At 33.3% G+C, this 24802-nt stretch overlaps 4 protein-coding genes across 32 annotated transcripts in view; 2 read left to right on the top strand and 2 right to left on the bottom strand.

The window, feature by feature from the left end:
• The first annotated feature begins 203 nt into the window (after nucleotides 1–203).
• Usp47 (ubiquitin specific protease 47) lies at nucleotides 204–9851 on the top strand. 22 transcript variants are annotated; one of them, XM_087406236.1, is made up of 20 exons: nucleotides 204–324; nucleotides 1529–1597; nucleotides 1661–2121; nucleotides 2592–2624; nucleotides 2718–2801; nucleotides 2883–3189; nucleotides 3309–3487; nucleotides 3616–3790; nucleotides 3853–3974; nucleotides 4055–4248; nucleotides 4339–4553; nucleotides 4629–4852; nucleotides 4932–5099; nucleotides 5491–5866; nucleotides 5949–6311; nucleotides 6396–6890; nucleotides 6964–7217; nucleotides 7300–7662; nucleotides 7741–7907; nucleotides 7988–9851. In XM_087406236.1, exons 3-20 carry the CDS (start codon nucleotides 2095–2097, stop codon nucleotides 8136–8138), a joined length of 3897 nt encoding a protein of 1298 aa, XP_087262362.1. In that variant the 5' UTR covers nucleotides 204–324; nucleotides 1529–1597; nucleotides 1661–2094; the 3' UTR covers nucleotides 8139–9851. The 22 variants fall into 22 exon arrangements, with proteins under 22 accessions (XP_087262362.1, XP_087262363.1, XP_011057603.1 ...); XM_087406237.1 differs by lacking the exon at nucleotides 1661–2121; XM_011059301.2 differs by having other exon boundaries at nucleotides 1948–2121; nucleotides 2592–2801.
• A 726-nt stretch (nucleotides 9852–10577) lies between these two features.
• On the top strand, nucleotides 10578–11510 carry LOC105147923 (uncharacterized). The gene is made up of 2 exons (XM_011059298.2): nucleotides 10578–10791; nucleotides 10865–11510. The coding sequence occupies exons 1-2, from the start codon at nucleotides 10753–10755 to the stop codon at nucleotides 11129–11131; spliced, it is 306 nt and encodes a 101-aa protein (XP_011057600.1). The 5' UTR covers nucleotides 10578–10752; the 3' UTR covers nucleotides 11132–11510.
• Nucleotides 11511–11705: 195 nt separating this feature from the next.
• On the bottom strand, nucleotides 11706–14169 carry LOC105147922 (pyrimidodiazepine synthase). The gene is made up of 5 exons (XM_011059296.2): nucleotides 13711–14169; nucleotides 13519–13624; nucleotides 12925–13168; nucleotides 12570–12791; nucleotides 11706–12105 (listed from the first exon to the last, which is right to left on the bottom strand). Exons 1-5 carry the CDS (start codon nucleotides 13733–13735, stop codon nucleotides 11974–11976), a joined length of 729 nt encoding a protein of 242 aa, XP_011057598.1. The 5' UTR covers nucleotides 13736–14169; the 3' UTR covers nucleotides 11706–11973.
• A 3920-nt stretch (nucleotides 14170–18089) lies between these two features.
• Ets65A (DNA-binding protein D-ETS-3) overlaps nucleotides 18090–24802 on the bottom strand; it is a 63448-nt gene continuing 56735 nt past the window's right edge. For all 8 annotated transcript variants that reach the window (XM_087406259.1, XM_087406260.1, XM_087406252.1 and 5 more), the window contains one exon: nucleotides 18090–24376. In XM_087406259.1, the coding sequence (XP_087262385.1) occupies nucleotides 24040–24376 (337 nt within the window). In that variant the 3' untranslated portion in view covers nucleotides 18090–24039. The remainder of the gene's footprint in view (nucleotides 24377–24802) is intronic.

Raw genomic sequence — 24802 nt, 5'->3', positions numbered from 1 at the left:
GAGGATCGTATCTTCAAACAAGAAAATTATTGTATAAAGGTGAGCAAATTCACTAGGTATATTAACTATATGAGATTATTACAAATTTTCGAGTGAAACGCTCTCTTTTGTAATGTTCACCTATCTCAAGATACACAATCGACCCTTTGCCTTTGCCGAGATCCCGTTACCTGCGTTACCTCCAAAGGCAACAGTAGAGCGCAGCACCAATCAGTCGTTTGCTCCTCCCCGTTTCACCCCCCCGCACCCATTGCGAGCGAATGATGCGCCGTCCAGGAAAACATGGCGTAAAGTGAGTGCGTTGCACATGTGTCAGTGATTTCGGTAAGGGGTCAGTTCCTGAATCGTGAGGTTGGTGCGGACTGTTCGCGGCTACGGCAGCTCGGCTGCGTCGGACACGTCGTCAGGCACTTCGGGAACGGCACGCCGGGTGGAACCCGCGATATTCGCCGGGGAAAACACGCCGGGAACGCGCGGCACGGGGACGCATGGGGGAGCGAAAGAGAGAGACGCTGGGGACTCTCTCTCTCTCTCTTTCTCGGGACCAGTCTCCGTTCTGTCATCGAGAAATTTCGTTCGACCGGCTGTTCGTTCGTTGGTTCGTTCGTTCGCGCAGCCGTCTCGACGGGTCTACCTCCTTCGACCGGGTTGCAGCAGTCCGCGGTAAATGCCCGTTTGAAGTCGTCGGACGGTCGGTCACCGAAATCGGCGATCATTCCATATTCCACACGCACACGACACGCGATTCCGCGTCGATCTCTTCGCCGATCGCGAGATCGGTCCTTGGAATACGCGCTATCGGAAACGCGATATCGGGAGACTCTTGGCAGAGTTTTCTCCGACACGGCGACGCATTCCGATCTTCCGAATGTCGTGCCGTCAAGGACCTAACGTGCTCATATACGTTACCTTTACGATTTGATAGATACTCGTATTTACATAACGCGCGTAATACACGCGTGACGCGTGAGTGATTGTAGCAATGCGGCATGATGCTGGGTCAAGAGATCCCCGATGAAAGAGGATTCCGTCGATGCCGATTTGTTTAAGACAGTTACCTTTCCGTTGCTCTTTCTGTGTCTTCTACGTGAAGTATTTGGACACAAATTTTGCAAAGACTACTAGAGTCTTTTTTTTATTACATCTTAAATCTCTTTTTTTTAATTATTGTATCTTATGTTATCATAATCATTTATATCAATTATTACAAATGTCAGTTATGTTTATCTATAATTGAATAGATTGATATTTATCGCTCTGTGTAAAATTAATCATATCTAACAAAGTTTTTTAATACGATGAAATATATATCGCAAAGTAAATACATTGTAGGAAATATTATAAAAAAATATAAAATTTTATTTTGATAAAATTTACTTGTATCAAACAGACAAGGTTGCTTGTAACAATATTTATCTGATCAGTTCTTTAAATTTTTTTTAATATATATATTTTTTAATATAATATACATGTTTAATATATTTTTAATATTATATATTTATACCTTATTATTATTATACATTTTTAGGTTGAATCAGTTGATTAGGAATAAACTTTCTATTAAAACATACATCGATAATAGTCCAGTAAAAAATAGGTAAGTTTTAATAATAAACTCTGATATAATTCTTAAATGTTTCAATTCTATAAAACATTTTAGATGTACGTGATTAACATAAATTTTTTGCATATTATTTATTATTCTCCAATATACATATTGCTTGTAAGTTTTAAAAAAAGCCAATCCTGCATATAATGATAAATAGATCAAGACAATTCCTATTTTTAGAAATATATAATAAAACAGAATGGATCTCAGTTTGTATATATGTAATAACTAAATAAGAATATGCATAATCACATAGAATAGTTTAAGTGAAAGTTTATAATTAGTAATGAAACAATTGTGATAATTGTTTAATACTTAAATTTTGACTCGCTGTTAAGAAAAAAGAGAAGATTATGAAATAGGAAAGCAGAGAGACGCGTGGAAAGAGAGATGGGTTGCGATCTCAGAAAAGAGAGCCATTTCACAAGCTTGGTTTAGACATTCTAAATATAGCTGGAGGCTCTATAGGCTTTCCGTACTGTGTCATGCCGTGCAGAGCAGCATCCTGCTGTGTTGCGTAGATCTTGCTCATTTTCCACCATCAGTATGGCAGAATGCCAATTTTTGTCTACTCAAAAGAGGAGTATCTGATAAGTTTTTAATAATCACCTTTTCAAATTCCGTATCCATTAATAACCTGAGAAATACTATGTTTCTTTCGTTCTGGTGTCATATTATAATGCAATAATTTTCTTAATAAATAGTACTCAGATATTTTTGATTATTCATTTTAAAGATTTTTATTTTTATAATTCGATTATATATATAATAGTTTTATAATATGCAATTTTATTTAAAGTTCGATACAAATTGGCATTACTGCAATGGTATTTATATCTGCACTAAAGGAGATAATATTACTACTTTTTAAAAAAGGATGATTTTGTCACAAGAATATTTCAAATAATAAATTGTTATAGTAAATATATAATTTAATAGAAAAAAGAGAGAGAGATTTATACATTTCGCATTTTGTTTACAGATCATGATTTGCAAAGCTGGTGAAAAGACTCAAGTATGTGTCGTTCAGTTTAATATGCCTTATGAGGCTAACCATAAACTTTGCACTAGCGACAAATTTTCCTTACATGTATCTACACGCGTGAAGGATCTTTACAACTATATCGAAGAACATTATCATATGCAACCGGACAGTTTTAAGTTGCTTCTACGCACGCCGTCATGCAGACTGGTTATTTTAATTACAACTTTTTAAATATATAATTGTAATAAACATGTGTTCTAATATAGTTCATATTATATCCAATATTAGATTGATTTATCCGAGTCGAAAGACAAAACAATGGAGCAGGTTGGAGTAGATTTTTCGGTTGATTCGAGTTCACCTGAAATGAAAAATACTCTGTTTGTCGTTCATCCAACAAAACCCTTTATTATTGATATGGCAACGTCTCGAAGAAAGATGGATTATCATCATCCGCCAACGTTTAATATAACAGATGCACCGTCCCTTCATCCACGATGGACTGAGGAAAATATTGTTAGGGAAGACGTTAGAGAAGATGTTAGGGATGGTAGAGAAGAAGTTAATTTCAGAACTTTTATTAAAACTGAAACAAGTATGTAAGCACCATTTAAGAATTATTTTAATATAAATTTGCATATATTAACGAAAATATTTTTATTAGTATTTTACAATATATATCTGCATAATTTATTATTTTATAATTTCTTTAAGGCTATGTCGGTTTAGTCAATCAAGCAATGACTTGTTACTTGAATAGTCTTCTTCAAGCTTTGTATATGACACCAGAATTTCGTAATGCACTTTATAATTGGGAATATATAGATAGTTCAGAAAAGGATGAAGCTCTAAGCATACCGTATCAATTACAGAAGTTATTTCTCAATTTACAGGTATATGTGTTTAATAAGTTTGCATTGTATATTTTTCGTGTGTGTGTGTGTGTGTGTGTGTGTGTGTATGTGTTTAATATAATTTTTGAAATAATTTTTAATAATATAATCATATTTTTTACAAATAGACGTCTACAAGGTCTGCAGTGGAGACTACATCCTTAACGAAAAGTTTTGGATGGGATTCAACCGAAGCATGGCAACAACACGATATTCAAGAGCTTTGTAGAGTTATGTTCGATGCATTAGAACAGAAATTCAAAAATACAGAACAAGCGGATCTAATTAATAGACTTTATGAAGGTACAAAATATCATTATGTGTAAATTATGAAAATATCTGTAATTTGCTTTCTATATTGCTAGGAAAGATGACCGATTACGTTAAATGTCTTGAATGTGGAACAGAAAAATCAAGAGAAGATACGTTTCTTGATATCCCATTACCAGTTAGGCCGTTTGGAAGCAATGTTGCATATAATAGTGTGGTAAATATTACTGCTGTTTGAAATACTGCAATTTGAAATTTACATTTATATATATAAGAAAGAAGCTCTTTTTCTCGTAGGAAGAAGCAATTAGAGCATTTGTTCAGTATGAAACATTGGAAGGAGCTAATCAGTATCATTGTGAAAAATGCAATAAAAAGTGTGACGCGCATAAAGGATTGAAATTTACGAAATTTCCATATCTATTAACTTTACATCTCAAGCGGTTTGATTTTGATTATAAAACCTTCCACAGAATCAAGCTCAACGATAAGTATGTAAATCGCATAATACTTGATCAATGAATGTTTTATTTTTAATTTTGAAATAAAATTTCACATTACTATGATTTGTACCATTTCAGAGTCACGTTTCCATACGTATTAAATTTGAACTCTTTTATTTCATCCACAACGAGTCAAGAATCTCCTGGTGGTGAAGAAGATATTGGTTTAGGTATCAAATGTGATGATAGTTCCACGACAGATAGTGGTACATTAGATGATGATTGTGCACCGTGTGACAACAGCCTTTCCAACAGTAATCATTCAGCCAGTCATGATCAAGACGACGATGAAGGTATAATATTATAGGTGTGATTATTTATCGAACCAATTTTCAGAATTATTAGAGGATGTGTATGTCCGCCTTCAGGTATTGATATGAGCAATGGACCGTCAACGTCGAACTGTATTACGCATAATCATGAGAATGAAAAGAATCGCAGTGCTTATATGCTGGGGAAAGGCCCATACACGTATGAACTGTTCTCAATCATGATTCATAGCGGCAGTGCGAGCGGAGGTCATTATTATGCTTATATAAAAGATTTCAGGACACAAGAATGGTTATGTTTTAATGACCAAAGCGTAACTCAGGTATGAAAATTAATTTTGCAATAATTTATTGTATTCCTTAACATTGTTAATAATTTTTTCGATTGTGTTACATCTTTAGATAACTGATGATGATATTCATAAAACATATGGCGGTGGACCTTCGAGGGCGTATTATAGCGGTGCATATAGCAGTAGCACGAATGCGTATATGCTTATGTATAGGCAAATCGATCGTGCTCGTAATGCTTTACCTATGCAAACTGAAGATTTTCCGCAACACATTCAGGTAATATACAAATAATATACAGATATAATGTATATTATTTGTACATTACAAGTAATGTAAATAAAAACTAGAATTTAGAGACAAATTTAAATGAATTATAATATTATTTAAATGAATTGTAGTAATCTTTAAATTAAAATAGTTTGTAAAATTCGAATAGAATAAATTCTTAAACTATTCAATTTGCAATTGCAGTTTTGAATTTATTTAAACATAATTATTACAATTTATTTATTATAATCAAATAATGAAAATTTTTGTTCAATAATTAAGATATTTTAATTGTAAGACATCTTTTGCAATTGTATATGCAAAAGCTTTTTCACTCTTCCTTTTTTCAAGATAATCTATATTATTTAATATATTTATTTTTTTATCATCTTATTTATAGGAGCTATTAAAGAAAATGAAAGAAAGTGAAGATAACGATAGAAAAAATCGTGAAAAAATGTCTATACCTAGATTGAAAGTATACTGTCATCATCCGGTAGAAGGAAAATTGATAAATGTCAAATTATTTGTCATGCCTGATATCACTTGGACCGAAGCAACAGAAAAAGCATATAAGAAATTTGGTCTTGAAAATGTAGTGAGTTTGGATCAGTGTCGTTTAGTTAGTTATGAACATAATACTGATTTAATAGAATGTAGTTACGATGATCGAGAGCATGAATCTGTTGGAAATATATGGCGTTTTTCACGTCGATTCGATTTGTTATTAGAAATTCGTCGCAAAGATCAAAAGTTTGAGACGTATTTATCGGGTGGTGAGTACGAAATTGGATGGATGTGTGAGTGAAATGAATTATATGCAGTCAAAATTCAAACTTCATAAATGTTATGTTTCAGGAGTTGCAACTAAAGTATTTGTTATAGACGTAGCCCGAGAGGAGGTAATTGACGGTCCGATCGATATCCGAGGTTTATTGTCGCAAAGTGTTAAAGAATATAAACAAACTGTAGGAAAAATTATTAGTATGGATCCTAAGCAAATGAAAGTAATATTGCGAAAATTTCCGGAAATTAGACCAGTGGAAAATGATGATAGTGATCTTCAAACTGAAGGATTTTATAACGCGAATAAAGTATTCATATCAACAATGTATGATATAGATAATAGCAAACCTTTTCTAGAATCTACAGTACACAGAATTATAGAAAATTTTAGACATGTTATCTCTCTGCATGTTCAGTTACCAGATACAAGTAAAGGTATGATTTTTCAAGCTTACAGAATGTCAGATAGTAATTAAATTATAATTACAAACATTCTAATTTGTTTTAATTTTTATACAGAAACTTTGGAAGAACTAAATATTCCATTGTTAGATGATAAATACGAAGAAAAGGAAAAGTCTGTTACTAGTGGTCCACTTAAACTCTTTAATGAATCCGATTGGGATGTTAATTTGAAATGCAATGAAACCTTGAAAGGTGCACGAATTAATGAGGATGCTACTATACGAAATATAAGTCCTCAGTTAGGGGAAGCTGAGGAATGGAATACTCCTGAACAAAGTAATAGTGAAGATAGCAGCCTTAGTGATAGTGATAAAACGTTGGTTGGTGATGCACCAGAGGGTGCCGATATTGCACCACTATCCCACGATTGCGGTTCAATATCGTGGGATAGCCGTGCAATATCAAATCGTTTCGTTAGCGATTGCAACGTAGGCGTAAAGCGCAACTATAAGATTTCAAAGCGATTCGAAATAGAAAATTGGGATATTGATGATGACTCCGATTATTACTTTAGAGCTACACCATATACAGATAGTACTCAACAAAACCGTATGTCGTTCAAATCATTTTAATGACTATGACTGTTGGTCCCATAATTTAATAATCTTTTTCTTTTTTATAGTACTTAAAGTATTAGTGGATAAAAGAATGAGATTGAGCACATTGAAGAAAGATTTAGAACCATTTGTGGGTGTACCTGTGGAGTATTTTAAAGTTTTTCGTCTATCGAATTCTGGTGAATCAGAATGCAATTGTTTGATGGAACAGCTTAGTTCGTACGAGGATGGTGAGAGACTTAATGTGAAACTCGGCCGAGCTTTGCGTAATGGAGAATTTAAAGTAAAATTGTATCAACTATTAATCGACTCCACTGAGGTTTGTATATTTTTTGCATACTTAGAAAAATATGTCATTAATGTGTTGTCAAGATTTCTTATTATGTGGATAAAAATTTTAGCCTTACAAATTTTTATGTGAATGGATTGTCTCGAGAGATATGACAGTTGGACATGCAAAAAAAGAGATATTGGCAGAAATAAAGAGAAAATATGATATAGATATACCATATGAAAAATGCCGACTTAGGAAAAAGTATTACAAAACAGCCTCAAAAGTATTTCTAAACGAACAGAAGTTTGAGGATCTTCAATTTCATTCGCAGTTTGAAATGATTGTTCAAGAACTATCAGATAAAGAGATAGTCACAGACACCAATCAGATTGTCCTGTTTGTCAGAAGATGGTTACCAGCAAAATTGCAATTGGGACAATTCCAAGAAATTGTTATGGATAATAGAACTGTTGAAGAACTAAAAAAGAAAGTAAGTCACATAAAAAAAAGTTTTGTATCGATAAGAAGATAAAATGGACTTAAATAATTATTGTTCTTTTTTTTTTAGCTTTCCTCAATATCAGATATTCCGGAGGAGCACATAGATATAGCAAAGGGGAAAGGTAGTTTTCCGTGTGACAATTCCGTGCTTCGAATCCAAAACGAGCATGATTGGAATGAACATCACGATAGTTTATCTTACAATTTTGAAGATGGTGCTGTCTTCTTGTATAGGTATATATTTATTATATTTGTCGTTAAATTGATATACGAAAAACACCTTTTAATTTCACTAAACGTTTGGATTGTTTTAGGGACAATAAAGAAAAACCAAAACAATTAAATGCTGACGAAGTAATGGAGATCGCTTTTAAGGAAAATTCACGCTTAACGCCGCTTTCTACTACTTCGAGTTACAGTCCACGTCGGGAGAGAGCACTTAAAATATATTTGGATACCGAATGATCGTCCATAGAGAGAGAGTATCGTTCTCCTAAAAATGAGTTGCTAAATAGACATATGTGCGAACACAAAACATTTTCACATGAATTATTACATGTTGGATATTTGCGAAATCAATATTTCCTCAAATGTTAAATGTTTTGTGTTCCAATGAGTCTTCAGCATTTCAAAGCTTCCGCGTTCCTAAAGTTTTTTGTCTTTTTCTTGAAACTATTGGATTTTTGAAAGTGTTTGGATTCATGAATTGTTATATAGTAACACATAAGTCGGAGTCTCGGTATTTATACTCATACCTGATTTCGAGATTTTTAGAATTTATATGAAGTGTAAAATATGTCTACGATATCACCTGGTCTGTTGAATCAGTTTTCCATCTCTAGAATCAAACTAAGCAGCACGATTAATCATAAAGCAAAGCTAATGTAGCGATGGGCAAATTGTATGATTTAATGAAAAATTCATGTGTGTTATCGAAACTTCTTAATATTTTGCATGACAATGTATGACAATGTAACTTGCGTTTTTGTTACCTACTATTTTTGCGAAATCTGCTCGGTTTTTTCTAGAGAAATCTTTATATCTTTATATATCTGTTAAAATATATGTATAATATAGGTATTGTGCTCTTTGTTGGAACAGTTCTGTCTTGTATTGTATAAGAACTGCACATATCTATACAAGAACTATTATCGACAATAATTTTGTTGTCACTTATCTAGTATGATGATAATTAGCTTGTATTTTTCTAATACGTCAATTATGAATTTGCTACTTCGTAAAACTTTAATGAGTTTTGTCAATCCTTTTCGAATCTAAAACATATAATATTTTAACCTGGAAGTTGTTGTGTAATGGCGTGTGTCAAATCACTGAATGTGATCGATTTTTTAATAACAGATGTTATCACGTATGTTTTATTATTTTTCAATTAACCGATGTATATTAATAATGCCGGAAATAATGAAACAAAGAAAATGATTTTTTTTTTTAGAAAGAGATATAAAGAATAGGTGTAATTTTTACATATATTCTCTCATTCCTCGCTCTATTGCTGATGTCGTAAAACTTGAAGCATATTACTATTTAATTTACATTTGATTTATGATTGTCATTTGTACTTTAAGATGTATACATATCATTGCGTTAACTTTGCAATAACACTCGGAAATATTAAAAATAACTCCTTATAGGTTCAGAAGATGTGTACGAAAGTGTTGTAGCTTAAAAGTGTGAAACAATGCTTTAGCTGCCAATATTTATTCACTTAGAAGCGAATAAATATATCGTGGAAGCTGCTTTCCATTGATTTTCTTTTCATGTAAAGATGAAAGATTGATGAACTAGACCAAGTGGTAACTTAATAGTTCTATTGTTGCATCTTTATTTATTTTGTTATCCTCTATTAATCGTTTTATTTATCATTTGAAGCCAAAAGCTTCACACATTGTTTGATCATCGTTTTTATAATTGTTGAACGAAGAAAAAAAATGTCGATACGGATACTATCTTTTAGCAAGGTAGAAGAACATTGAAGGCAGCGAGCTACATTTGATCATTTTTGTGAATAAGTTAATTGGAAGATCATGGAAAACATCTCTCTGGACATGGATATGCAGATTGTAATTTGAAACTCTCTAATTAGCGATCAAAGGTTATTCTCTGTATAATATACTGAAGTTATGAAACAAATTATATTTATAATTATTAACAATGAAATATTGAAGTGTCTAAATTTGTCTCGTTTAGATCACCTAGTTTATAATATTTATTCCTTATTATCCTTATCCAGTTTGTAGGAATATATGTAAATGAATGCATGTTTAAAATATTAATAGAAACACTTCGAATTTTGTCCTTATCAGTATAAAACATAACGTAAAAAGACAAATCAAAAAATCAATATTTAATGGAGTTAAATTATTAAATCATCTAAACTTTTGACATAATTAACGATAAAAAAATATTGCAATTTTTAATAATATTATTTATTAATTTAGCATAAAATGCATTAATCGTGACAGCATATCTTACAGAACGATTAAAATTCGAATGATTAAAAACTTGTACAATATAAGCATTCTTATAGAATGATAAAATTATATAAAATTAAAATTAAAATTCAATTAAGTTAATGGACAATTAAAATTCAACCAATAGATTTAAACATAAAGTAAAATTCTAATTATGTATAATTTATTTCTATTAATCTATTTTCTTTCCATGTGTCGATAAAAAATTAATAATTCTCTCAATGTTAATAAAATGGTACAGATATCGATGAATTAATCGACAATCAAATTAATCAGAGTTTTAGTGGAAATTACCTTACTTTTTAAAACGATCGTTTTTGAACCAACAATCATGGTTCAAGAACATGTATCTAGAGGCGATTCATTCGTAAGCTGGAGCATACTGAAGTCTGGAATAGCTTCAAGCATGATGGCACTCTCAACACTGTATGTACAATATATATCGTCAGCTGACTCTCTTTAGTTTATTTTTTCACATGTAGCAACATGTATCACACTTGTCAATAGAAATACAACTTTGTAAGTGTCAAGAAATTCATTACAAGTGATACCGAGCGGAGAGTGGATACGGGTGCACATTCGACTGTATGTACATAATGACACGAAATGATACCATCATTACGAAGGTACTGATAATCTGATTGCTTTTTTCCAATCTGTCGACTGAAAGTTCAAATTATTTTAATCTCTACGTTTTAGATGGAACATGTGGAAGAGAGTTTAAAAGATACCTTATACAGAGTCGAAGCAATCGAGAGAAAACTTAAGACAAAATTACTCACCACAGAAAATCGAGAGAAATTGGAGAACGAACTGGAGGAAGTTAAGGAAGTTCTCAGACGAAATGAAAAGGAGTTGCAAAATTTAAGAAAGGAAAATTCAAAGTCCTTTATGATAGCAGCATGTTTAATCTTTGTGTGTTTCCTTATTTACGGAACATATTTGTTGATTTTTGGAAATATTTAACACCTGTAAAAAATTTATATTTATTTATTTACTTTTTGTAAATTTTTAATATGTTGTACATCTGTCAGGACATAGTTTACAAATTGCCAGGTTATACAAATTATGTTAGGTTTTATAGTATAAATATTGAATTTATTTTACAAAATGCGGGAATTTATAATACTTTAATTTTGATATCTTTTTTACTATTAGTCAATTAACTACATATATAATCATTACTGTCGTATACAAAGTAATATTACCAATAACGTAATGAATTTCAACCATGAAATATTTCAATAGAAACATCATTTAAAAGTAATGTAGATATTACACATTAAGATATATATGTAAATATATACATATGTAATATCATTGTAATAAACATATTTTAGATATACTACGTAGTTCAAGAATTTGCATGATATTTGAAATAAATAAAGCGAGTTTTTTAATTCATCAATCACATTATGTGCACATGCTTTTATGAAATAAATATGTATTTGCGAACAATGTGATTGATCAATCAATGAATTAGAAAAACTCGCCCGTACTTGCCCAAGAAATGTATACCTATATGTAAAAACATATGTAATTTTTTATGTAAAAAGAATTTTTATTTTTACATGTTAATCAATACATAACAGTTAAGATAAATGCTCTGTTTTATAAACTAGTTAGTATCTGTTTTAGATATTACACACATCAATTTTATTTATATATATATATATATATATATATATATAATTTATTATAAAATGTAATTTATTATCATAGAAATGAAAGAAATAGCAACATACGAAGTAGAGTATCACTTGATTTTAAGACATCGCAAATAAAATGGACCATAGGCTGAATTATCTTTAGCTACTAACTATTAAATCGTACTGAGGTGTTCCAGCTAGACGACTACGCATGTATTGGGCGTGCATTTCGGCATCTAGGAAGCTGCCACTCACTGCAGGATCTTCTTTCATAGCAATTCTCCATTCAAGCTGTATTACATAAAAATTTGTATTATAATCGATATACGGGATGTTTTAAAACCTTAGGATAAACTCTTTAAGGAACAATAAATTTCAACAAAAAAAGACAAACTTTTGTTTTTCAAAAACATCTTCAATTTTTAAAGAGTTACGCGTCCTCGTTCAGACCAGTTGTAAGGTTTGCAATTATGGTAATATTGCACGTAACTTCTGATAGATAAATACTAGTCTACATTTTTTCTTTTTCTATCATTTTAATGTGCTTTTTTATCTTTCAAAACAAAATCACAGGATATGAACTAGTATTATTTTTAGATGTTATACATGATCAGACAAGCAGCAAAAAAGATATTAGAGAGGCTACATATTCTATAACAAAAGTTGATTTTTTTTTGTTAAAATCCATCATCCTCCTTTGTCTCAGGAGTCCTGAAACATTCCTGTATATGCCAACTTCTAATAATGATAATTACCAGTCGTAAGAAACGATCTCGAGGTAAGACATATTGCTCTCCCTTTATAATTCTTATTACATCTGCTCTTTCGCACCATGGCCATATCATTAAGTCCAACATACCGGGTTTGCTGCCTCCGAAAAAGGGAGTCCCTCTCTTTGCCAACTCTCGATCAAAGAATTCTAGGCCAGTTAACGCCTCGTTGAATACATCTTGCACCAGTGCTGTTTCCGAATATCCCTAAAAATTAAATACAATAAGACTTTTATGGACTATTATGGGAATATATAAGACTATTATGAGAATATATTTAAAAGTTATAGATGAGAATACATGTAAATATTTCTAAATGGAACTAGTATAAAACAAATACCTTATGCATAGTTGCTATCACTGTATTAAATCTATCGATTAATAACTTATCTTTAGCCTTTGCTAAAGGACTATTTGGATATAGTTTGTTTTGAGGGTATGTATCATCCAAGTATTCAGCAATAATTAGACTTTCATACAGTGTCTCTCCTCCTTCCAGTTCGATACAAGGAACTTTATTCAAGGGGCTCTTTTCTATCAACCACTCAGGTTTGTGCGTTAAATTCACGTAAACTACATCATATCTAAAAGAAAACAATGCAAAAGAAAAACATTACTTTTATACGTTTCCATCACACAGATAAGTATAAATAATTTACCAAGTTATAAATTAGAAATTTTTTTCAGAAACAATCTTTTTATAAAATAAATACTTTGCAATTCACGCTTCTCTCACTTACTTGTTAGTTGATGAATATTTCGTGTTAAATTAATATGTATCACTTGGGAATAGAATATATAAAAAAGAAATTTGCTAAATTACTTAGAAATTATATATAATATTAAAATGATGTGTCAAAAAGTTTAACATTTCAAGCCAAAAAAGGTAAACGATTAAAAGTAACGATTGTTTTGCTGCATAATCACAACTTACGAAATTTGCTTGGCATCCAGCACAAGATGAATCCTTTGCGCGTACGGACAAAAACGCATGCTGTACAAGCGTATTTTTCCGGACACGACGGGCGGTGGTACCGATCCTGAAAAGAACGCATATTTTTAGACGTTCCTTCGCGAACCTGTCCGTCCCTCGATTTACGCAACGTAAAAAATACTTCTCTAGTACCAGTACTCAAATGCTTCGCGCTCATCCTGATACTCGTATCTAGCCGTCGGACACGTCAGAAAGATTTCGTTCCGTCTTCTAAATAACGCTTAACATAGTTGACAATCCGTTAGTCAGCCGGAGGGAGGAATAAATATCGATGACACTGTACAGTGCACAGTGCGAAGTCTTCTATACGCGCGTACATATGAAAGAGAGAGAGAGAATTACAGTGAGATTATGCACATCCGCGCCTTCTACATTCATTATCGTTCATTTTTTCCCCTTTTTCTCAAATAATTTCCTGACGATGACATCGCTATTCGTATTTACATCAATTACATCTCGCTGGAGACAAGTGGAAAGAAACCTTGAGAGTGCACTTGGGAATAGTTGGAATTTGAAACTTGCTCACTGGCGCCTCTACATACACAAAATGTATACATTAAACACGGCAGCCATTAAAGTCATGTTTACGAATAATTACGTCTGAAAGAAGTAACAAGTATGGAACTCGGCAAAAGTAAGGAAAATTAGGCTTAAGATAACTCGGAGTGCGTTCTGTTTACGCATGATGTGTATGAAGTATCATTTTATCTTTATATTCATCGAATATTAAGAAAATGATAAATCATGCATGCACAAAATCAAATATACCTCGGTTATATTTATAATTGCATAGACATGAAATTGGTACTTGATAAGTAGTTTCTTCACATTAATTCTTTGATATATTCGTGTACTTTTTAAGATTAATTTTGAATTTTGTTGTCGTGACGAAGAAGGCCATCGTTCGTATGTGATTATATTTTATATAATAGAAATAAATTAATAGTTTCAATTTTTTTTTCTGTCTTATCATCAACACACATCGTTTTCGAGTTAATTATTTTCATTTCTTATTATATACAATTTACAAGTATGTATATAAAAATTATTAATTAAATGATTCTTATTATACATTAATAATAGAAAATACTTGCAAAATTGGGTTTAAAAAAAGGAAAAAAGACAAGGTCTATATAATTATTTTATAATAAGAATATCAAGTGATTCGAGTATTTTAAAGAATTAAAGATCAATGCGTAGGACACAAATGGCCCAATCGCATGTACTAAAGTGTTAATTAATACAAAATGCTCCTCAAAATTAATCGCATATTATATATGCGCAAATGCAACTTTTACGGAGCAAAATATGCATTTGCGTATAATGTGATTGCATGATTAATCAATGCAAAAAAAACTCGTTTTGATCTCATTATACGGTTATCATAACGAAATAAGGTTAAAAGAAAGAATTCATATTTATCGTGAATATCGCTGGCTAGAAAATTGAATTTATTCTGATGGTAATCATGAAATTTTAACAAGAATCGCAACTGATGATAAGTAATATTTTCCTCTTTGATACCGATCGAGTTCGTCCACTGATAATAGTACGAATTGAGGACTACCAGATGGCAGTTCAAGTATTTTTTCAAAATAACAATCAGTGTAGTCGGCTCACAAAACAAAATAAGTGCGAAGAAAGAATCGGCGATTCGAAATTCGAAAATTTCGTGCAGTATTCGCAAGAACAAGTCCGATTTCTGTTTCCAGATTGAAACTTATTGATTTGAAGATTTGGACACGAGATGAACACGAGATGAACACGCCAGGACACGCTATTCGGCTTCATATTTTCAATGCAACGTGCGAATCAAATATTTTGAATAATCTCAAGTAAGAACATTAACCTAAACTATAATTCGCGGATATTGATGCATAATCTAACACTCCAAACAACACAAAATAAAAAAAATCGGAACGTAAGACATCTTAAATACGATGTCTTTTAGACGGATTTTTAAAGATGTTTTGAAAATTAAAACTCTCTTTAAGACGCCTTATTTTACAAAAATGTCTTTAAAAGACGTCTTTTAGATGCCATTCGGATATCTCATCTCGGGCCTTTATTGTGATTCCTGAAAACGAGATGAAAATTACAAAAGTGAGCTAATTTATTAGGATATATTTTTAATCTCATTGGTCAACACCTAATTAATAATTTGCTCACTTTGCAATTTTCATCTCATTTTAAAATTCATCTCAAAAATCATGTTCTCTCGTTTTTTTTTTGGACAACTCCTTTGTCTCGCACAACAAACTACCGAAAGACGTCCTGGGTATATTCTTAGAACATCCCTTGTAAATCTGTGTGTTTGGAGCGTGTTGTCTGAAATGTATTGTTTTATCGGAATGTATTGTCTGAATATACTTTTTTTTGGTTACGAAGAAGATAAAGAAATAAATGACGAAAGAACGATTAGAAATTAGGCAAAAGTAAAATGTATAAAATTAAGTTTAAGATGATTCGATTACATAAAATTTGTTCCCGTGGTGAAAATATCGAACAAAGATCAAAGATAATCACAAGCACTGACCTTTTACTTTAGATATCACCACAACTAATCGTAAACCTCAAAATAAACTCCTTAAAATGAAATTGATTTGCGAAATTAAGTGAATTTGTTTATTTTATTATCCGTTTGAGATTTTCCTTTACAGAGAAATCGAATTTAATATTGATAGTTTTAATTGTAAAATTTAACTCTTATCTTCCAGTATTAAATATTTGTAAGAGCTGAAATTACGTTTTTGAAAACTTCTTTACTTGCAATCGTTTAGTAATTTAGAAACCATTACATATGAAATTAATATTTGACGAGTCATTTTTATTATATTCGATTTTTTAATTAATTCTCAATTTTATTCTTGTGGCGAAAATATTGAAAGAAGCAGTCACTATTCATTATAAACTAGAAATAATCCTTAAATCCTGAACTCCGCAAAATAAACTTGGCTCGAAATTAAGTGAGTCATGCGATATCTATATTCTAATTCTATTATCTGTTCTCAAGTTTAATTTTCGAAATTCCTTCGCTTGCAATTGTTTGCAATTTGAAAACTACTGTTTTTTTGTTTAGAAAAGAATGGAATTCAGAGATTTATCATAAATATATAATTCTATATTATTGCAGTAAAAAAGAAATTGCTTGTCATAGTTTCTACTAAAATTCGTTATTAATTCTTTTATTAAAATTGATAAATGCAAACAATGAATTTAATTAGATATTTAGGGCATACTTTGTACATATTGAATTTTAGTCTTTACGACAGGATTAATAATTTTTTCATAAGTGAAAGATGAAACAAGATTTTATTTAGTAATAGGGACATTAATTGTCACTTTTCTCTACGAAGTTTGTGATAAAGTTGATGCTTCACAGTGATTGTAAAACGCGAATATTTATCTCTCGTAAAGTTTAGTTTCCTCGTTGTTCCTGCGAACGATTCGATTAATGAAGAGCAAACGGATAGCTTATTTTCCACATCGAGGCTCAAACAAGCCTCTTAACTTTGATGCGATGCATTATTGCGTCCGCTCGCGTTGCATCTGGATTCGAATAGTTCAAGGAACGAGACGGAAGGGATGATTGGTGGAGGAGAGCGTGTACGTAAGTAGAGGTGATGTTGATAGCGTTAACAGCGTCGAAGGAGAGTACACGCACCAAAGGTAGAACGAATGATGGAGAAATGGGTATGAGGACTATGAGGGTGGTGGCTGCTAGGTAGAGCCGGAGTCGTGATGGTGGGTGGCAGTAGCGGTGGTGGTGTACAAAATATATATATCATATATCAGGGAAAAAGAGAGGGGAGAGAGAGAGAGAGAGAGAGAGAGAATGTATGTGTGTTTTTCTATGTGTACGTTCTGTGTAGGAGAAAGATAGAGAGTAAAGTGTGGAGGAAGATGTGGAGGAACAGCGCGGGCGCTGATTGGTAGCAGAATCGATTAGCCAAGCCGAGCTAAACCTCCGGCACCGCGGCATGGTTCGGCGTAGCGACGCCACGAATTTCCCGAATGGGGGTTTCCCGTTGGGGCGGACCCCGCCGAACCCGGAGAACACCCCGACCCTCTTCGCCATGGCAACCCGACCAATTCGCCAACCGCCGGCAACCAAGACTGACCTACCGTGTGTTCCTCGGCTTATTTTTCTCCTATCTTGCCTCCGCGTTCCTCTTTCCTCGTTCTCTTTCTCCTCTATCATACTGCAACCGTTCTTTGTGTCTCCACGCCATTCCCTTCGTCTCATTCTTCTTTTTTTTCTTGGTTTCTCACATGCGTTTTTGCTCACATGCGTTTAAACATACGTAACATACGAGGAGCGAAAGGGAAGAAGCCGTAGAGTTCCATTTTTTTCTCCTCCCCGATTCCTCTTCAGTTGCCTCCTATCCGTTTTACCTTTCTGGCTCTCCCTTTCTCTCTCTCTCTTTCTCTCTTGTTTTTTTTTTGACTATACATTTTTTTATACGCGATCAAGAAGGCAAACGCGAACGCATAGAGAAATGGGAGCCACATTGATTTTGCCGACGACTGATACAACCCCGTCGGCACGTTTAATTAGAACATGGCGACTTTAATACAAGCGCACGACAACAAGAACAACAACAGCGCTCCCCCCGATTTCCCGGGTGCGGTTCCCGCGATTCTCTCAGGTCTATCCCGTTGTGTCTTCTTCGATTCCGCAATCAAGTTAGCGATGAGAAACCGTGTCCTTTCGGCCTTCGATAGGGTGGCAGGGGGGGAGGGAAGGGGGGATCGCTTATCTATCTAACCTAACGCGTTCTACGCTAGTGCCAGACATCCCTCGTTCATCCACTCATCCATCATTGTCATCGTCATCATCGTATAATCATCGCAGTTATTATTATTCACCTCCATTCTCGAAATCACGCCTGCTCACGCGTACACTTCCTATTTTGCACACAAATACACATAATAACGCACGCAACGCGCCTTTACTCCATTCTCTCTTTCTCTCTTGACACTCACTTCTCGCCGCATCCTCGCACTAAGACTAAATTCTCTACACGCCTAAGCTACACATGAAAACACCCTATCTACATGAGCGCCCTTTCGCACTCGCGACCCGTCGGACCGATCCGGAAACCATCTGCTGGATAACAACCGTTTCCCGTCGCGGTGCCGATTGCACGATCGGTCCCACGGGCCGTCTCGGGGGCCGCGCTAATCGTTAAAATTATTCTAGGAATGCTTAGGGCCACTTATGAGTAGTATGGTACAGTATACGTCTTAAGGAGTTACGCTTCTCTCCGACACGAGGTACGCCTTCCTTTTTCTGGGGAAGGATTGCCGACACGCGTCGATGAGGATTGCGATATTCGCGAAGGAAAATGGTTTCTTGCTACGTTTGAAAACGTTACCCGAGTGCTTCCGAGTATCATTTTAACCTTGTTGTTCACCGAATTAAACGAGGATAAAATACTCGAAGGCACTTGAGTGATGTTTTTCAAACAACTCTTGGTTACCCGTCGAGGGTTTGTGCTCTTTAAAGTTCGCGCTTTTCAAAGACTATACACCAATAGATAGTTTAGACTATTGAGAAAATATTAGTGATAAGTAACCAAGATACGAATCAGATAAATTTTACATATTTGGTGCTTTCAACAAGAGACATAAGAATACGGTTAACGCGATGCTACAAATGCTTTAAAGCAATTTTTGATTGGTTAATTTGTAAAATTCTTTTTTCTAATTGGTCAACCAAATGTTTCAAAGCATTTGTAGTGAGACTTTGATCGCAGCCAGTGTCGATATCACACTAGCGATTGGAGTCTGCATAGCGGATTACGTCTGCATTTGCGTTTTCATTTCTCGACCAATCAGAAAGGAACTGCTGATCAATAGCTTCTTTTTGATTGATCAAGAGACGCAAACGCGATTGTAGACGCAATCTCCAATCGCTAGTGTAATACTGATAATATAACACAATGTTAGTCATTTTATTTCTGTTTAACATGGCAAACAACAATGATGATAATGATGTAATAATTCACTGTCCTATAATGTGTTACTTGTGTCTTTTGCTGAAAAGTATCCATTGTCAGTATTTACGACCTATACTGCAAGTTCTTTTGTTTCTTTTACTTTTTTTTTATTTGAATAGCCTGTCTAAGAATGAATTTTGTGCTATCATTCATTCAAATGATATTACAGTGAGAAATGATAATGGAATCGAAATCATCAAATCGACGTCGATTCGACATCAATTTCACTGTCATTTCTTATTGGGTTAGGTTTTTTAAATTAATTTTTTTATTAAACTCTGTTTCGACTGATATGGAGAAGACAACTTCAAAAAAATTAAGTATTAAATGAAGTACACTTGTGTACGAATATTATCCATAAAATTATTTCTTTATTAATTGCCAAAAACGTTTTTTAAATGATTTTATTTAATTATGATACAATAATTCTACAGACAGATTATCAAATCGTCGCTCGTTCTTGCAATAAGATCTAATTCAAGAATATTATTTTTTATGAATAGATTTTTAACAGGTTAATTATTAAATCAATTATGTGATGATTTTTTTCTCTCCTTTCTTCTGCAATATGTGTAACTTTTCTTAATTAGTATAATGTCCGTTAATGCTAAACAAAGTTGTGTTTAATGGCACTCTGATATTATATCTCCTCGTTCCTTGTAGAAATTTAATTCTACATTGAAAGAAAAAATTAGTTGCTGCAAATTAGATAGTAAAATATGGCATAACATTTTTAGTTGACTGCAGGAGCCAATTTTTAGTTGCATTAGTCTATCGAAATCTTGTACTAACATTGCAGACAGGCTAACGCAACCAAAAATTGGCTGCTACAGCCAATTAAAAATGCTACGTTATATTCAGCCAATCTTTTCTTTCAGTAGTATTTGGTCAATTAATCATTTATTTTGTTAACATTATTTTTAATACTGAAAATAAGTGATTAATTGATTAACACTAGATTAACATTAAATTTCTATAAGAGATAAGGTTGCTTTGTCGGAAATAAATTAGAAGTTATCATTTATATTTAAATGATTTAATATGATAATTTTTGCTCCAAAATACAAATCTCTGTGTTTTGTTCAGAATCGAATTCGGTTTCGGCAATCCATCCTTCGTCTCGATATGGGTAGAGCGGCCACATATTTCTCGTGATTTCTAAAAAGGATGGGGTGAAAGTTTGATTCTGATTGCGTATGCCGTCAATTGATATGACTTAAACGTTGTACTTTTTGATTATCGTCTACGCCTCTCTCGATGACGGATGATGAGAATGTACGGTTAACGCGGTTTCGTTGTAAAATTACATCAAAGGAACGAGCGATTTTCACGCTTAAGCAAGCACCGACATGCTGACTGAATAAATGTACAAATATTATACTTCGATCGTTTCTTACACGCCCATCATTTGATTTATTTTTATGTAGCATCTCTACCCATTTCTTCACATAACAAATAAGTTAAAAGAGTTTATGATACACGTATCAGCTTTGGTCTGAATCGAACATGAGTACATTCTGCGAGCAAACAGCCGCGGGATCTCGTTTAAAATTGTGATTTATTATCGACAGATTTTAATGCGTTTTAATGTACATATGCCCGATTTAGTCCAAATGTGAACGCTGACGATGCTCGTGGAATTTTGTCAGCTCCTTTCGCGTACGAGTTCACGTTTCCTTGGACCAAACGATTTCGCATGTTCAATTTACCGTCATGCGATTATATATATTTTGCTCTCTGGCTAACATCTTCGCGAATGATATTGATGCGCACTTTAATAAAAAAAATAATAAAATAAAATAAAATAAAATAAAACATCGGCTGTATTCAGCAGAAAAAGCAGTTTTACAACTGTTGTCAGATCCTTTAAAATGATTGTTTAATAACCATCAACTAATAGTAGCATAACATCAATATTATAATTTCACATTTAATAATATAAATATAATATAACACACACGCACGTAACGTTATATTGTTGAATGTAAAATTATAAAATTGATTATATTACTATTACTTGTGTACTTTTCCTGAATGCTTCTTGTCCTTAATTTCTCGCTGGATCTAAATATAAATCAATTATATTAAAGAATATTAAAGCAATCGTAAAGCTGCTTTTTCTATTAAACGCAGGCCATTAAATGCATGACTAGATAAAATGACAAACGATGTCGAAGAATGGTAAATGAATATTAAAGAAATAATGTTTATACATATAATAAGTTTTAAATTACATGTTTTGTCACTTAATATACTATCTGCAAACTATAAGGGAGCTAATTTTCTTTGGTAAAGATATTTGGTAAAGAATCATTGAGAGATGCTTAATTTAAACGCAAGCATTTGAATTGATAAAGTTTATCCAAGGACGTGTGTGTTCTTTATGGCAACACGATAACGGTAAATAGATTCATGCGAATTTTCTCACGGACGCACACCCTGTACTAACGTAATGCATTATACTGTATGTACAACGTTCTTACAATAATCTTTTTTTTTTTCTTTTCTGAGCGCACCCCGTCGGCCGCGAAGAGTCCATAGTGCAAGCATTACGTCAGAGTCGCCTTTGCATGGCGGCGCCAAATAATCACTGATTGTTACACGTTGTTTAAGCATTGCACTGGAAAAGTTGCAACGGTGTCTTATTTAGGCTTGTTTAGGTATTGCACTTTGTTAAGACAACCATATCGCACGATATCGATATTTAATCTGTCCAAACGCGTTATATTACTCGTGTAAATATGTCTCGTGTCTACTGCTTTAATTACTAACAAATAAATGTAAAGAAATCGCTATATTATATAAATATTACATTAAAATAATAAAAATTAAAAATTAAAAAGTAAAATTGAAAAAGCTGTTGTTTGAATACATGGAAAAATCTTTTTCTTCGTTAAATTTTTCTATAACAGGAAACTTTAATGATTACACAAAGCTTTAAACGTTTTCTAAATAAAATAATATTTTCTTAATAAAAAGAATATGTATTTGTAATAAATTCTGCGAAAGAAACGGAAAGAATGAATGAAAGAAACAACTTTGCTAAAGTATTTAAAAATTTAGCTGGATATAGGGGCCTTCTCGAAAAATCACATATGAAAATACTATAATTATGTAATATTACAAATTTTCGCATGTGATATAAATTCGAATCCAGATCTGAAAATAATTTTGTTGAATTATCAAAATAATTATGTAGAGCACTCATAATGATAATACCGCAACGAGTTTTAATATTCTAATAACCAGTTTGAGCATCCTATATAATTATTTTGATGGTTCAATAAAATTATTTATAAATCTAAATTTTTAGTTACTTTAGCCATTCTTTCCATGCATCGCTAAACGGATGTCTGCGTCTGCTGCTCGTCCGTTACTACTTATGGGATTGTCTACTACTTACGTTCGATTATAAAGCTATGTCACTACTGACGACTCGACAGTGACCTAGACTGTTGTACATAACTCATTAATAGTTGGTCAGTGAAAATAAATATCTTTACAGTTTACTTCCTTTAAATTCAATATAAATATATCTATGAGTGGTTTTCGCACAAAATTTGTATTTTTATAATTGTCAGATGTACATTAGAAAACATGGTCCGATATTTAAGTTTACAAATAAAATTTAGTTAGACTCGAATGTAACTCACTCATTTAAATTAATGTTATCTCTTTCAAAGTAGGCTTCTCCTACACACTCTAAACATCTCATGTTTCCACGTTTAGAAGCACTCTTGAAACTCTTCAATTGAAATATGTACCTATCGGTAGAGATGTCAGTTGAAAAGTTCTTTCAACTCAATAAATGTTTGTATCATTTTGAAACAATATCACGCGCTATTGTTTCTCCTTTTTCTGCAAATGTCTTTCAACAATTTTATAATTTCTTCATCATTAAATTTATTAGAAATTTATGAAAAAAATTTGATATTGATATTCTCTGTTTTTCAAAAGTATTACTTCATATTTTTGACGCAGAATCGAGAGATAACTTATTAAATAAAATAAACAATTGATGAGCGTTGTTGAACACTATCAAAACGAAGTGTACATTGAATATAAGAGAGGCAACATGTTGATTGCATGTTTAATTATACTTCCCCAAGTCCGGGAGAAAAAGATGTTACAAAACTTATTGTCATACTACTTACTCTGCTACTCGCATTCATTTGAATCATTGGAAATGCGACGATCGCTTTGTAATCCATTACGAAAGGATAATGTTGCAAGCAATATAACGCGATATGGACAGATTCGTGCAAGTACCTGAAACAATGTGCGGTCCGAGCCTGCGGGGGCGGGATGATAAGGGGCCGAGTGGTGCGCAATTTACGATTTCACATGCTGCCGACGGCGGTGGTGACGACGACGGTGGCAGATGCGGCTCCGTACATTTTTATTCAGTAGAAACATTTCAACGCGGTGTGCCGAGAGCACCCCAGTGCTCGGCGGCGGGTCATGCGTAATGCGGATAGGTGCCGAGATGAGGTGGCACGTGTCCGGAGGCCGTGTGATGGCCGGCATACAAGTTGGCGCCCGGGCTCGTCGACCAGTAGCTCGATGCCGATTGGAAAAGGCCACCGGGAACGGAAACCGAGACCGACGCCGCCGGCGGCGGCATCAGGTTCAGCTTCGCGTGACCGTAACCGGACATGAAGAGCTCGCTCTGGTATTTGTACGCCGCCGGATCGGCCGCTGCCGGCTGCGTCGCGGCTGCCAGTCCCTGGAAATCGAACTTGTACGCGTACCTCTTGCCGTGCACCTTCGTCATGATGTTCTTGTCGTAATAATACCTGCAAACAGACCGGACGCTCCATTTAGATTTTATGAGTTCTAACGTTGAGTGATAATAGATCTATATTTTCAGGAGCTTGAAGCTAATATTTTTGTGCTAATATTTTCTCTTAAAAAATTGAACAGCATATCTAAATTTCGGAGACTATCTGGGATTATCCCAAAATCTTTAACTTTTCTTCATTAACTTTATTAGCTTATCGATAGATTTGCCATTGGCATATACGATTTGCCATCAAACTTACAAAATTGAGACAACTGTAACTGTTAAGCGATGACTTAAAAATTCATCAAATAAAACGAAGATTTATATATTGTTTTCAAAGCCATGATTTTAATTTTAGTAAAATTATTTAATATAAGCATTAGTATGATAATAAATCATATAAACGATAAGTGATTCAAAGACAGTTCATTATTTGCTT

The sequence above is a fragment of the Acromyrmex echinatior genome, chromosome 5, assembly GCF_024713525.1.
Source record: "Acromyrmex echinatior isolate Ae372 chromosome 5, ASM2471352v2, whole genome shotgun sequence".
Taxonomy (NCBI): Eukaryota; Metazoa; Arthropoda; class Insecta; order Hymenoptera; family Formicidae; genus Acromyrmex; species Acromyrmex echinatior.
Note: the sequence above shows the minus strand (reverse complement) of the source record. Positions and strands in the feature narration are given on the sequence as shown.

Bases quoted from the DNA above. Each gene is read 5' to 3' on its own strand.
- Usp47 (XM_087406221.1), top strand. From the start codon at position 1,661: ATGTACGTGATTAACATAAATTTTTTGCATATTATTTATTATTCTCCA. The intron at 2,802-2,882 runs GTTATTTTAATT...ATCCAATATTAG, and splicing joins GCACGCCGTCATGCAGACTG to ATTGATTTATCCGAGTCGAA. The intron at 3,190-3,308 runs GTATGTAAGCAC...AATTTCTTTAAG, and splicing joins TTTTATTAAAACTGAAACAA to GCTATGTCGGTTTAGTCAAT.
- LOC105147922 (XM_011059296.2), bottom strand. From the start codon at position 13,735: ATGAGCGCGAAGCATTTGAGTACTG. The intron at 13,169-13,518 runs GTAAGTTGTGAT...GTTTTCTTTTAG, and splicing joins CTGGATGCCAAGCAAATTTC to ATATGATGTAGTTTACGTGA. The intron at 12,106-12,569 runs GTAATTATCATT...TATGTAATACAG, and splicing joins GAGATCGTTTCTTACGACTG to CTTGAATGGAGAATTGCTAT.
- LOC105147923 (XM_011059298.2), top strand. From the start codon at position 10,753: ATGTACATAATGACACGAAATGATACCATCATTACGAAG. The intron at 10,792-10,864 runs GTACTGATAATC...TCTACGTTTTAG, and splicing joins ATGATACCATCATTACGAAG to ATGGAACATGTGGAAGAGAG.